This window comes from Vidua chalybeata, chromosome 7 (assembly GCF_026979565.1).
Source record: "Vidua chalybeata isolate OUT-0048 chromosome 7, bVidCha1 merged haplotype, whole genome shotgun sequence".
Taxonomy (NCBI): Eukaryota; Metazoa; Chordata; class Aves; order Passeriformes; family Viduidae; genus Vidua; species Vidua chalybeata.
In genome coordinates, this window is record NC_071536.1 from 15,408,088 (window position 1) to 15,421,993 (window position 13,906).

The 13,906-nt window shown below is 37.8% G+C and overlaps 1 protein-coding gene across 1 annotated transcript in view; it reads right to left on the bottom strand.

Moving 5' to 3' along the window:
* Positions 1 to 1,914: 1,914 nt before the first annotated feature.
* The window catches only part of UBE2E3 (ubiquitin conjugating enzyme E2 E3), a 54,402-nt gene continuing 42,410 nt past the window's right edge, over positions 1,915 to 13,906 (bottom strand). The window contains exons 4-6 of the mRNA XM_053947813.1: positions 5,199 to 5,331; positions 3,572 to 3,719; positions 1,915 to 2,555 (exon numbers count right to left, since the gene is read on the bottom strand). Coding sequence (XP_053803788.1) covers positions 2,458 to 2,555; positions 3,572 to 3,719; positions 5,199 to 5,331 — 379 coding nt within the window. The 3' untranslated portion in view covers positions 1,915 to 2,457. The remainder of the gene's footprint in view (positions 2,556 to 3,571; positions 3,720 to 5,198; positions 5,332 to 13,906) is intronic.

Here is a 13,906-nt window from a genome sequence, read left to right on the forward strand (position 1 = left end):
GTTCTTTGGATATATTTCCAGCAGGGGTTTCTTCCCTCCCCATGAAAACAGACACACATTCTCATTTAACAACTAATTGATTTATTTAACAATACAAATTTCTTTCTACTGCATGGTTTAGCAGAGAGAACTTGAGAAACAAAATTAGCTTCTTTTCTTTTTCTTTTAAAGTTTAAATGTTTACACAAAAACAACCTTTACTTCAGTAAATATAAAATTTACACACAAAAAAAAATCTACATTAAAAAAGAACAGAATCATGACAAACCAACAAAAAAAAAAAAAAAAAAAGATGGGAATTCAGTGTAAAGGATCCAATTGCAAGGAAGGCAAGATGGGGCAACACTAACAAGGCATCCCATTTGTACACCTAGGTATCTGAAGTTGTAAGTACGATACAAACCCAAAATACATTAAAATTAGAATTAAAACCTGTATTTTAATAGCAGAGTATTTTATAATATAAATATCTGTAAATTCTGTAGGAACACAGTTAGTGCATGAACTCCATAGTTTGCTCTCCACTGGAAGGTCACTGGAGTGGTGTACGAGCACCCTGTGGCCCACGAGTGCACTAATGGTCAGCAGGGAGCAGACTTTAGACGTGCAGCCCGGATGTGATAGCCCCTTGTTTCTTTGCCAATCTGTGCTATTTCTCACACATCCAATGACATGACAAGAAATTCTGGTCACCTTCAGCAGTGATTTCCAGCACTTCATCTCCTGGCATTAGTCTGTTACCTGACTTAGGCATATTCACCTGCCAGATCCTGTTTCTCATTCCCTTTTGCACTTTTTAACCTGAACTCTAAAGCTATCTTGTAGCTACCAAGAGAGATTGGCTTCTAGGTTGAGATATTTGGGATACGCAGTTCTTCAAGCCACCTTCAGGCATCTGTAGAAATATTTAAAGTAGGGTGGACAATTCGTGGTCAAAGGTTATGTGATACAAAAACCAGGGACCTGTATAGTAATGGTTAATTTTAGATCAAAATATTTATTATTTTTTGTATTGATATAATATTTAAACTTAACATTCAGCTTTCATATATTAAATGAGCAGAGCATCTTATTGATGGAAGTGCTATGTTATCTCCGAAAACACCAGGTAGTAAGGGAGACTGTAAAACTTAAAATTAAGTGTAATTTTAAAAATTATTTAAAGGAATCAAGTGTCTTTTGTTTTTATAATCAATACTGCAACTGGCAAACTATAAAAGCTTAAATTATCAAACTATTAGTGACTCTACCTGTATTTTTGTACTTACAGATGTTACAAAATTTCCAAGGCAGGAAGTGAAGGAGGGAAAAGGTAGTCTAAAACACTTTTACAGATTTCATTTTTACTAAGAAAGGTTATTTCCCCCACAACTGTTTTTATGTCATATAAATCTGATTAAATTCATTGTACTCCTCTCTTTTCTGGGTAGATGATACAGTGTTCAATCATGCTTTGGAAGACCTTTTTCAATGGATAACTCAGTTCTCTAGGTCAGCAAGTCCAACTTGCTTTACTCAGAAAAAAAGCACCAGACTATCTCTAACTTGGCCATCCTCCTGCAAAATCCTTTGTAGCAAGACTGAGGCAGCCTGTTCTGAGAGCAGGACTGGCCCTGAAGCAACCAGCTATGTTAACTTCTGGAATAAGCATATGAAATGTGATCATTTCAACTTGAGAAAGAGCTGAAAAGTATTAAATTTCAGAAAATTTTAGAAATTTCACTTGTTCTGTTGAAAACAAAACAGGGAAAACTTAAACAATCCACAGGTGTGCATTAAACATTTAATAGCAATCCTTTGCTTATGTATATTAATTTAAAAATTATCCACAGGGATCTGTGATACATTGGCCTTGCCTTGTTACTATAACTAAATTTATTAAAATATTAATTTAAAATAGGAAAACAAAGAAACTACTCCTTGGGGAACATGTTTATTGTGTTTGAGATGATACACTGGGTGCTCTCTGAGCTACAAAGGGAAAAAGGAAATCCTTTCATTACAAACTGACAAAGGTAAAAGTTAAAACAGTTTTCACAACAGCATGTACCACATATTGGAAATAGATCTGGGTTTAATACAAATGACATAATTCCTAGTAATCTACAGCTACCTTTAATAACTTCATACAGATAATGAATTAGGCTAAAATGCACTATAATATTTGGTTGACTTCAGGAACAGTATCCTTAGTACATCACAAAATACATTTTGATATCCCAAAGAAGCAAGACTTGCAAGTAGGCATTTTAAACATAACTAATCTACAGCTACAAACTTCTACTCTTGATAGCATTTACCTTTCTGAGGGGCAGTATCCCAGTCTTCAAAAGGATAAAAGCAGAGTAGAATCAGTATAACATATACACAGAAGTCCGTATTGTAAAGGCTATAAAGATTTGTTGCACACTGCAAAGTTGCCTTCTGCACCTTCACACTGCACAAGTAGTTTGTCATTTATGTTGCATATCTCTTGGTCCACTGTCTGGCTATCCTGTCATGTTCTGCTCTGTTGGTCAGGTATTGAGTGGCTATGCTTCCAACCAGAGGGTCAGCTGCAAAAGGCAGGAGAAAATGCATCAGAATCCATCCCACAAGTAACAAAAATCCCCGAGTAAAAACATATTTTAAAGCACAGCATCCATTCCAAAATACAGTTTAGACCAGAAATATAGTGGAGATCTTATAATATAAGACATTTCCAAGAAAGCACACATGAACAAAGGACAACAAACAGAAAAAGAAAACAGGAAACATCTATTGTGGTTATCTGCATATGAATGAATCTTGCCTCAGGCAGGTGCTCTGCTTTCAGTCCTTTGCCTGCAGGACACATTCAGCAGTGCTGCCTGGCACCCTCCTGTCAGGGAGGTGCACAGGACTAGTGTGAGTTAGAGCATTAGGGGAGCCCTTCAAGAGCCATCGAGCCTTTGTACCTAAGAGGCTGATTCATTTCTGCCTAACTGTGACCACTTTCTGCAAATGAACGGTCCCTAAGCACTGTTGCTCGGTTCCTGCCCTGACCGCAGGCAATTAGCATCCATTGCCTAATGACACTGGTCACACAGTTGCTACTGAGAATTTGTACTGCTTCCAGCGGAGCTCCTCCCCTCCCCACAGGATCAAGGAAGTCTTTGAAAAAGGAAGAGGTTCTCTCTGAACATCACCTCCCTCACGTTTGGAAGATTAAGCCTTTCAACTGCTGTCTTAAGAGACTTCCTGCAGCCTCTTCCGACATGCAGGATTTATAACTCAGGAGAATGTTGCTCCTTTCCTGGATTGAACACTCATTTGCTGGAGCTCCTTCAGTACAGACCTTCAATGACATCAGCTTATTTTCTCCATCATATCTTGGAAAAAAAAAGGACTTAGTGCTATTTACTTTCTGTTATGTCACAGGAGTGAAAAACACCATTAAAAGTGGGACCACATCCAATATGGAGTGCTTCATCACAAATAAAAAAAAATATTAAATTCTATTTAATCTGCATGCAATCAAACATACAAATTGCATTCCATGGCAACTAAGTCAAACGACTGAGAGTCTCTCAGTGAACTATAATCTCCTTACCTGGGTTGCAGTCTGTCAGAAGTGAACAAATAGACAGCAGAACCTTTGAAATAGTCAAAGCAGGGCTCCAGTTGTCTTTCAGGATATCCAGACAGATGACTCCCTGACTGTTGATGTTGCAGTGATAAATTCTGGTGCGGAAAGTAACCTGAAATCACAGCACAAGAGACAGAGAGTCATTCAGTGCTGCCCAGGGATGGTGCCCCTTGGCTCTGAGCAGCCCGTGGGACTCCCAGTTCTGCAGAGCTTTTGCAGATGCAGCTCCTCTCTGCTTGGCTTCTAAACCACAATTGTTTAACAGAAGACTGACTAATTTCTGTAGCCATGCTGCCTTTAAGAAACCTACCATGATGAGATTAGGGGCATAAATTGCTTTCACCCAGGCTCTCTGTATGGTATCCACAAAAATAAGGACCTACTTTATAGTATGATAGCTATTTAATGAACACACCACATGTCAGGAACATTCTAAACACAAATGTAACTTTACTGTGGTTTCTGAAGGTGAAGAAGTACACAGAATTTGTCTGCATGTGCAGTGTTAGTTAATATTTTTCTTTCTTTCAAAAGCCTAAATACAGACCATGAAAATTAGTCTTGTTAAATTAACAATGAAATCTTTGTCCTTACGGTTCGTTAGGCAGAATATAATATACAACCAAAACAATGCTACTACACTAACTAAATCCATCCTTAAACTATGTCAGATTAATATTGATAGAGCATGTGAACATTCTGCACAAGTAAGAACTGAGAAATATGTAACTGCTTTAATGACACAAAGCACAAGAACATATGGAAATTTTTCTTTTCCATACTGATGGGGGGGAGTGGAAACCACAGTGTATCCTGAAAATTTAAAAACTATCATGCTCTAAACAAATCTACAAGATTTGAATAGTGACTTGGTCTAAAGTTGGCAATTTGGCAGTAAGGGAGGGAAAAATGACCTTTAAATGCTTTCATATCCATTAGTAAATTACAATCTATTAGGTGTCCATCCTATTTCTGAGCAAGGAAATGACATTTTAATTTAAGATTAGTTTAATTTAATAAAAAGAGCTTTTGCTCAAAAACATCAAACAAGATTGTTGATTTTAGCAGTAGTAAATAGACATTTTAAAATAATGCAAATTCATCACACTAATTTACCCAGTTTAAAGTCACAATATAACACTCCAGTTTTCTATGTGAACTTATTTTAGCTTTTTCTTATTTTTAAAAAAATTACTGATAATATTTAATATAGAATCTGGCTCATAATAGGAAAGACTATTAAACATATATTTTAGTAGCTAGAATGAGAAGAAGGAAACATAAGAAAGTCTTCTGTTGTCTTGTACTAGAACTAAAATTCCTTGAATCTTACCTGTTGATCAGAATTATCATCTCATTTATCACTTGGTCAAGTTTGGAAATCAGTACTGACTGTGGTAATCAAGAAGTAAATTAGATTTGTTGATTAGATTAGATTTTTCTGAGACTGCAAGCCAACATTTTAGACCTTGTAGTTTTAAGAGACCATAAACAATTTTGCTATTCGGAAAGCAATGTGCAGTCACTTGGCTGCAAGCTGTATTCTTCTCATGTGAAAAAATGATAAGCACAATCAAAACCTTACCCTTACCTTTGGTGGCTTGAATGGATAGTCAGATGAAAATGTGATATCCAGGAAGAAAACACCTCCTTCATATACAGAACCTGGAGGTCCAAGTATAGTAGATCTCCATTCATAAATGTTATCTCCTTTAGGACCGGCACTGTGTAAAGAAAAAAGAGGAGAGGGAAAGAAAGAGTCAGATGTACCTTTGAGAGAGGCATTTTATGGATTTCCTTCAGCATTCATTTTACTGAACAAAAACCATTTGATTATTTTTAACACCTGCTCAATTTCCAGCTAATTTCAATGGGCTAGGTGTTTTAAACTGGCACACAAGCTGGGTCCTCTGCTGTCCCTTTGGAGAGACAGCAATGAAATAGAATGACCATGCACTACTGGTTTTTCACTGTCCAAAACATATCTCCAGATCTATTTTTTTGAGTATGTCATTGCTCTGAGTTTCTATATCACTCTTTCATCACCTTTTCTACATCACCCTTTAAATGCCATCATATTTGTACACAAAAGGAGTTTCACATCTTGACCACATTCGTCTTCTCCAAACATTTAACAGATCACACCTTCAGAAAAAATGTGGCTTTCAAGTATATTGATACACATTTATTGCTACTTGTTTCATAGGTTAGAGTGAAATGTTACGCCCTTGGGCAGCAAAACTAGGGAAGGGTGAGAGAATCAAATAACGTGGAATGGAGCTTCTTGCAGCAGTCATTTCAAATAACTGTTTCTTCAGGACATAGTTGTGCTATGCCTCTGGGCAATCGGCAATGAGACAACAAGCCAAAAATATTTGATTTTACAAATGCATTTCTCACTAGGGGAAGAGTTACTGCATAATTATTAAAGTAAAGGTTTGAAACAATGGATAATGATCCAGCATTTTCTCAACTTCTGAGCCGTCACTAATGCTATTATCACACAGTAACCATCTAACCTTCTCACAAAAAACCCTAACCAAACAATAAACACCTCCCCTCCCCCTCGCCCCCAAAAGGAACAACCAACAACCACCAAAAAAAATATCAAATCTTTAGCAAGCCTGCATAAAATTTAACCTAATCGTCCACAAAATGTCCTGAATCCACCCTGCTGAGAGCCAAACTTACTGAACTGACTGCTATGGAGAGCAACAGCACTGAACTCATGCAGACACAGTGGCTTGATCACATCTATGCAGATAAGCCAATGACACAGCACTGTAAAAGATCCTTTCAGTTTTCCCCATCTGGGCAGTTTCCCAGGCACCACCTCCGTTTCCCAGACATGCTGAAGCAGCCCCATGCTTGTCCCTCTGTGGTGGCCAGGAACAGGCCCTGAGGACTGTCACACGTGAATTGCACATGAAGTGAGTGACAGAGTATGGCACCACAGTGGAGCCTGGGAATTTGTGGTTTCTGGAACTGCTTGACACACAGAGGAAACTCCCTACAAATAGAAGGCTCTTCCTATGTCATGCCAGCCCATGTATTTGTCATACATATGTTTGCAGTCTGTAACACAACATGTTGGACATTCATCCTTACTATGTAGTCAAACATGGAGACACTTATCAGAGACAAGGAATATGAGCAGTCTGCACTATGGATCTGAAATCACCCCCTCCCAAAATTTAGCTATTTTTACATTAAGATCATATTTGAGAAAAAAATATAATTTTGATTATGAATTCTCTTTCAATTCATAAATTTTCAAGATGCTTTTTATCTTCCAGACATTTCATGCACCAAATGTTGCAGTTCTTTCATAAACAGGATAAAATAATAATGGAATTTGGATGACACCCAATTTAATTAAAAACAAAAAGTTATTTTATGAAGCTGTAGCTATTTTCCTGTTGCCAAAATGAAAGTAGGTAACAAGAGAATGCTGGTCTCCAGAGCATTCTCCCGGGAAAAAAGAGCATTTTCTAGGGAAAAAAAATACAAGTGCTGTCAAAAATAAAGTTTGAGTCTAAAATCTTACTTTCTATTTGAAATGCATGCATAAAAGTGGAATGAAAATACTAGATACATTTTAAGGGAAAAAAAAAAAGGGGGGAAATCTAGAAGCAAACAGGTTCATTTTTGGTAATGCAATGAACCATTTGTACCTTCAGTCACTCCAGAAGAGAATTTTATTCATGCTTTCTAAAAAACAGTTAGTGTAGGAACTGAAAATATTGGGGCAATAATGACAACATTTAAAACCCACACAGTCCACTGGAATGTTTCAATTAATTCTTGACATTCATCACGCTTACAGCTAATTAGTATTGTGCTTGAAAACCAAATTTCTGTGAAGCAAATAAATTTCAGCGTAAGATGTCCTAATGACTGCTTTATAGTTTAATGCAGAGGTTAGTGCTCTTGCCCTGCATGTCAGGTACCATTTTTTGATACACCTCCAACAGCTGGATGAAATTCAATCAAATTAATGAAATGGATGTATCAAATCAGTGACATGTTTCAGCCCAATGAATCAGTCACGATTAAGTGCAGCACCAGCCCAGGGTCAAACTATCTGGTAATCCCTTACCAAGTCAGAGCTAGGGCATCCATGAGCTGGTAGCCACAAAACACAAAATCTTGATGGAGCACCAGGTCTGAATGACAACTTCAGTGTTTTGGCTACAGAGCATACACGTGCAGCCCATTGCTAACAGCCTGCTGTCCTCCTAAATTAGCTTCAGAACATCACAAATTCAGTAAAGGCACCAATACTTCATTCTCAATAAAAAATCCACTTGATTAATTTTTTTACAATATGGGCTAAAAAAATCTCAGACAAAATAACAAAGCAATTTAATTGAAATGACAAAATATTATTTGCAAAATTAGGGGCGTTTACTTCATACATTAAAGATGGATTACTTTTTAAAAATAAATTAGAATTAACTGGCTACATCTGCTTCCTAAGCAAATATTCATTATGCCACTTCACTGAGGGATATATACCTGACTCAGATAAGACAAAGGATTTATGACCATGCTGTAGCCTAGCTAGTCCACAGAACAGATTTAATTTACAAGTGTGACTTCAGATGGTGAATTTGAAAAGACATGAGGTTAAACTTGAGGGGCCCACGGGGTCACACCAGGTCTGTCAAACCTAACTCTGCTGAACCCTGGCTCCCAAGTTTCCTGAAGATGAAGGACAGCTTTTCCAGAACAGTGTTAAGAGCATTCATGTGGATGCAGTGGCATTCACACCTGCAAAAAGCCTGTTAGTTCTGTAACCACTAAGCAAGAAGTTCTGAAGCAAGAAGTTCTGTAACCAATCCTGATACAGTGGTTACAGAAATCCAAGTTCAGCTTTTGTTACAATTCACTAAATCAAAATGCATTGAAGCTGCCCATATGGAACTAAATGCAGGACAAGAAACTAGGACAAGAAATTTTCGATCTACGTGACGCTGGTAGCATTTTGCTTTCTGCACTTATTAAATGCACTGCTGTCACCAGCCCTCCTCTAAAACACAAGGCTCCAAATTTGGCGACAGAATGCAACTTTATAGTACTGAGACTGTGCTAATGGAGAAGAAAAAGGATGAAGGAAAATGTAATTTGGCTGAATTTGATGTTAACTCTGTGTTAGGCTTTATTATTATATAGAATATGGGTCTGCAATGGCATACAACTGGGGGGTGGGTGTCCTTGTTTTTGGGAAGCTTCCAACAGTGAAGTCTGTCAGACTCTAAAAGTCTTATAAGAAATGTCATTGGCATCATAAAACTAAAGGTACTGGTCTACACCTCAAAAAAAAAAACCAAAAAAACCACTGGGGGTGCCTACATGGCACAGGTTGAAGTGGTGGAATATTTTCTCACGTTCTCCTCTCAAAAGCTCCACCCTCCAAGGTGGCAGAATCATAGAACTGTAAAGACTGGAAAAGATCTCTACTCATTATTACAAAGGCAGCAGCTAACAAACCAAATGGGGCACCTAGGGTGAGAATTAGGAAAGGAAGGTAAGGAAAGACCTCCCTCCATTCTTCCCAAATGTTTATTTCAAAATGAGATTCAGCCAAAGTAGAACTCTTGGAAGACTGCTCAGCCACAACTCTGTCACTGTGTAATTTTTACACCAGTGTAAGTGAAGACAGTGCTTTAAGAGAGGGATAAGATATCTCTTTTGATTTTTCTTATTTCAACTTAAGGTACTAAATAAAGAAAGAAAAATGCCCTCAAGCATGTTCCATAACCTCATGCTTGAAAAATCCACTTCATAATGCTACAGTATAGTGAAGTTCCGCGAAATCTTCAACATAGCTTTGGAAATTGACTTTTACAAATCCCGCTGGAGGAAAGGCACTGAGGATGTTACCAGCACAAAAGTCTGTGTTTTGGACACCACTGTCTCAGCTAAAGCTGTTGAATTAGCTAGTTCAGTGTGACACCACAAGATACTAAAGGGGCTGGGACAGATCCCACCAGCATATACAATTTAGGTAAATATACAGACCCAATCTGTAGGGAGTCTGCCTGCTTCACCATCTCAGCTTCTGAGCTTGATGAACTCATTTCCAGTGGAAGAAAAATGCCCCAGGCTCAGGTAACTTCAACTTATCACAGAGGTGGAGATGAATATTTACTATGCAGGATACCTAGTGTGGATGCTGATGTTTGCACCTCAGGCTACCCAGACAACCAGGGTAGAGAGAAAAGTGACTGCAGCACCTGGAATATCTAAATACTCCCTAACACCAACGTTTTCCATCTCTCTCTGGTGACACCTACCTTTCACCAATAGTATGGGGAGCCCGGCTCCTAACTCAAGCCACTAAGCTCAACACTTGAGAAATCCTCCTCACCCCTCCAATGCAGTGAGAAAATGAGTGAAAACAGAGCTAGACGACCCTATCTAGTAGCACACTACCTTTTTATCTAGCTACAGATACACACTGTCATGCTGCTGGCAATTAAAGAACAAAAAGTCATCTCACAAGCAACCAAAGGATCTCTATCTGGTGCAAGTTGTTGGAGTTGCTCAGTGAGGCCTGGAGAGAGCACAAATCACTTACCAGTAGTTATGTTTTAATGTTAAGCATGGGAATAGAAAATGCTCAAAATATTTTCTTGCTTTGATATTTTCAACATTTTGAAGAAAATTTGTCCATTATTTTTTCTTAATTCTCTTTTCCAAGTGTGTAGGCACTCTTGTGGTTTTGCAAGAAAGGAAATGAACATTAATTAAAAGGCGTATGTTTGTGTGTGGCTTTCAGTTCTGTAACCTATGACAAGCATGGATAATAATTTCTACTCTCTTTATTTTTCAATGCCTTAATTACAGGGCTCTCTGGAGTGCTTATTCTCAGCATTCATATTATCAGTACCAGTGCCTAAGCACCTCTACTTAAACAATCTGGGTACTACACAGAAAATGTTTCCCCATCCTATACACACAGAAAGCATTCTGGTTTCACTGGCAGGAGCTACAAGTATAGCCCTAATTTTAGGATTACAGCATTTTTCTAAGGTTGGACACATGAGGGCTGTCTACAGCAATGTATCAAAACTGTGCAGAAAATACATTTTGATAAGGTGCTCACTATTATTGAGGTTTAGATGTTATGTGCAATTTTTTACAAAGAAAAAGTTTCAGTCTATTGTGTTCTTTATATAGCTATAACTGTTTTTATTTTACCTGCCACTGTACTACCTGCTACATTTGTTTGCTGGAAAAGGTTATTTACTGCTTCTAGCAGATCCACAGAGGCTCTGTGGAATTGAGGATATAAGGCTCTAGTTCAGTGTACAAATCTTTCCTTGTGTCGCTTCCCTATCATGTCCTTATGATTGAAACCTAGAAATTAGCATTAAAAAAAAAAAAAAGTCACCTATTTTTACCTCATGGATCCCCTGATAATTCAACTTTTTATAAAGCAGTGCAGGACTTGTGCCCAACGACATGGTTCAATGAAAAGCAAGTGCAATTTGAGAGCTCCTCAAGAGCAGCGTGGCTACTCCAAGCAAAGTGTTGACCCAGCCTAAACTAACTTGACCAAACCATACATGTTCAAAAACCATCAATGGATTATTAGCTTTATCTTTAATCAGGTGTCATTTCCCCTCCTGCAGCCAGAGTAGGGCAGGAACTTTGGTTCAGGTCACACTGTACCATCAGGGGACCTCAGCCAGTGCAGGTCTGCTCTTAATCACCCTGAAGGGCAAGATGTGTTTTACACCACTAGAACCTCCAGTGCTAAACTTGCCATTAGTAGAGGAATATACACTGTTGTTACCAAAGGAAGCTAAGTAACAAATCATTTGCTAATTCCATCAAAGCTGTAATATGTAGAAAATTCTAGCAATGTATTTTGGAAAGCTGACAGTTTTTCCACTGCCTAAAGCCCCATTAAATTGGTTCATTGCTACAATAGCTTTAGATTACTTTCCTCCTTGTATTCCTGCTAGTTCCTAGGACCTTTCTTGCTGCAGTTAGAAGTCTGTGCAGGTCCTTTCCATCTTCCAGGACAACCCAAGCCAATTATGGAAGCAGAATTCCTGTAATTTTTCTTTTTAAAAAGTAACTAAATACCAGAACACAGTTTGCTAAATTACAACAGAAATACTTAACTTAAACCATGTAACAAAACACATCAGATTTTCTATGTCTATGCTCTTGACAGAGGAGTGTACCCAGGCAATACACAAAAATGTTTACCAAATGTAAGTTGTTTCTGAACACAGAAATTTCATAGGCATGAAGAAATTTAAAATAAAACAAACGTTCAGCAGGAACTAACTTGAAATATGCACAGAAGTCCCTCTTGTATGCCTATAAAGGAGAAATTATCCATACTACCTAATAAAACACAGAGCAGGACAGTCAGTAAAAGGAAACATTTCCTGCTACTCCGCCATGTGTTCATAATAACAAAGCTTTAATTTAGCACAAAATAAAAGACCAGATCCCTTTCATCAGTGTTGAAAGACCTGTAGTGCTAGTATTAAAACAGTATTTTCTTGCTGTTGATATAAAACTCAGTTTGTAGTAGGGCCAAATCACTTTGTTGAAGAAATTTATCTAGCAGGTACACATTTTTCTTCCACTCAAAATTACTGATGAACCTCGGTTTAATAAACATGGAAAATTTTGCTTTTTTTTTTTGTAAGAGAGAATCCTTCTCATCCTCCTAACACAAACAAAACTCATTTGGGATACACACATATTTTGTTCTTCAGTATGTTTAGCCTCCATACTGATTCTAGCGATTCACACTGAAAGAATCACACTGTACCTGAGAAATTGTGCAGCCTTAGTTTAACATGTCTGCCCACAAATATATCCAGAAAATGTGTGCTGGGGAGTATGACTGCAACATGCAACTCCCAAATCCCAGACCACCACCTTACCCTCTGGAGGTGACATTCTTAGTAAGTCATTCATTTGTTCTGAGGCATCTATGTGTTTCAGATATCAGCCACCTCCACCCTTCACTCAAAATGTTCTCATCACAAAGCTAAGTGACACTGAGAAATCCAGTTTAGGATTTCCTACCAATATTTTCAATAACAGTTTTAATGTCAACAAAGAGAAAAACTTATTGTTCCCAACATCCCTTATGCACAGATGGAGCAGAAAGATGGAGCAAGAAAGAAGTTAAAACAATTTCACTAAAAGATCTAATTAAACTAAAAATACAACTGGCCTTAAAAATGTAGTAAACTTATAAACACTCATGCCTAAGAACAAGAAGTGGGCAATTTTCAACAGACTAAGCCTGCAAGTTAACTAAGCTATTCAAATGAAATCCCCAGCTATCAAGCTACACCCAATACCTAATTGTTAGGCAATTCCAAATGTATTAAAAATGTGACCGAGGTATTGAAAAAATCTTCTACCTCTCTGCAGATTATGTTTTGTTTTCTAAGGAAGGTACCTTCATCCAAAAATTGAAAGGAACATCTATGAACAGTGTTTTTCAAGACAGAAAGCACACTGGTGAATTAGAGAATCACCATCATCCGATAATTCAAGCCTAAAGGCAGACTCTGTGATTAAAGTTGTGAACGGTGTTAATGTCGTGGAAAAATTTGATTCTAATATCATAAAAAGATAAAGTGCAATTTATAGAACATGATTTATTCAGGTACTTCATGAAGGCCCAAGAAAGAGAGAATTATTGAGAAGTCACCTTCACTGAAATGTGTGTGTATCCACCTGTCAAGAAGAACACCCAACATGCCTGGTGCTCCCACAGTGGAACCTCCTCCTCCACCAGGATGTCCAGGATTGGGCTTCTCTACTACTTCACAACAATAGAGCTAAAAGATGCATTTACCCCTCCTCTTAAAAAAATCAGTTTTCAACTTCAGCAAAGAAGTTTCAGCTTGTCCACGCAGAAGTAAAGACATAACCAGTCATAACCTTGCCTCCATTACAACACATTAACACTCTGAATAAGAAGCACCTACTTGGGGATTTATGACCTCTAATACAGGCATATCAGTTCTCTACTTAGAGCTGTTTCATACTAACTTCCTGAAAGTTAACCTGTAGTGAGCACTGAATATTTTCATTCAAAAGAAGCCTGTATTTTCAGCATCTAAGTCAGTTCTTGGTCCAGTCTTCCTAACCTTCTAGCACAGGCTTTTTCCCAAATGTAATTCTATTATTACCTTTAAATATTTTCTTCCTCTTGCCTCTATCCATTTCTACATCAGACCGTACAGCATAACAAACCAGAAAATGCTATGCCACAGCTCCGTGTCAGGTGCTTACCTTGAAGCCATA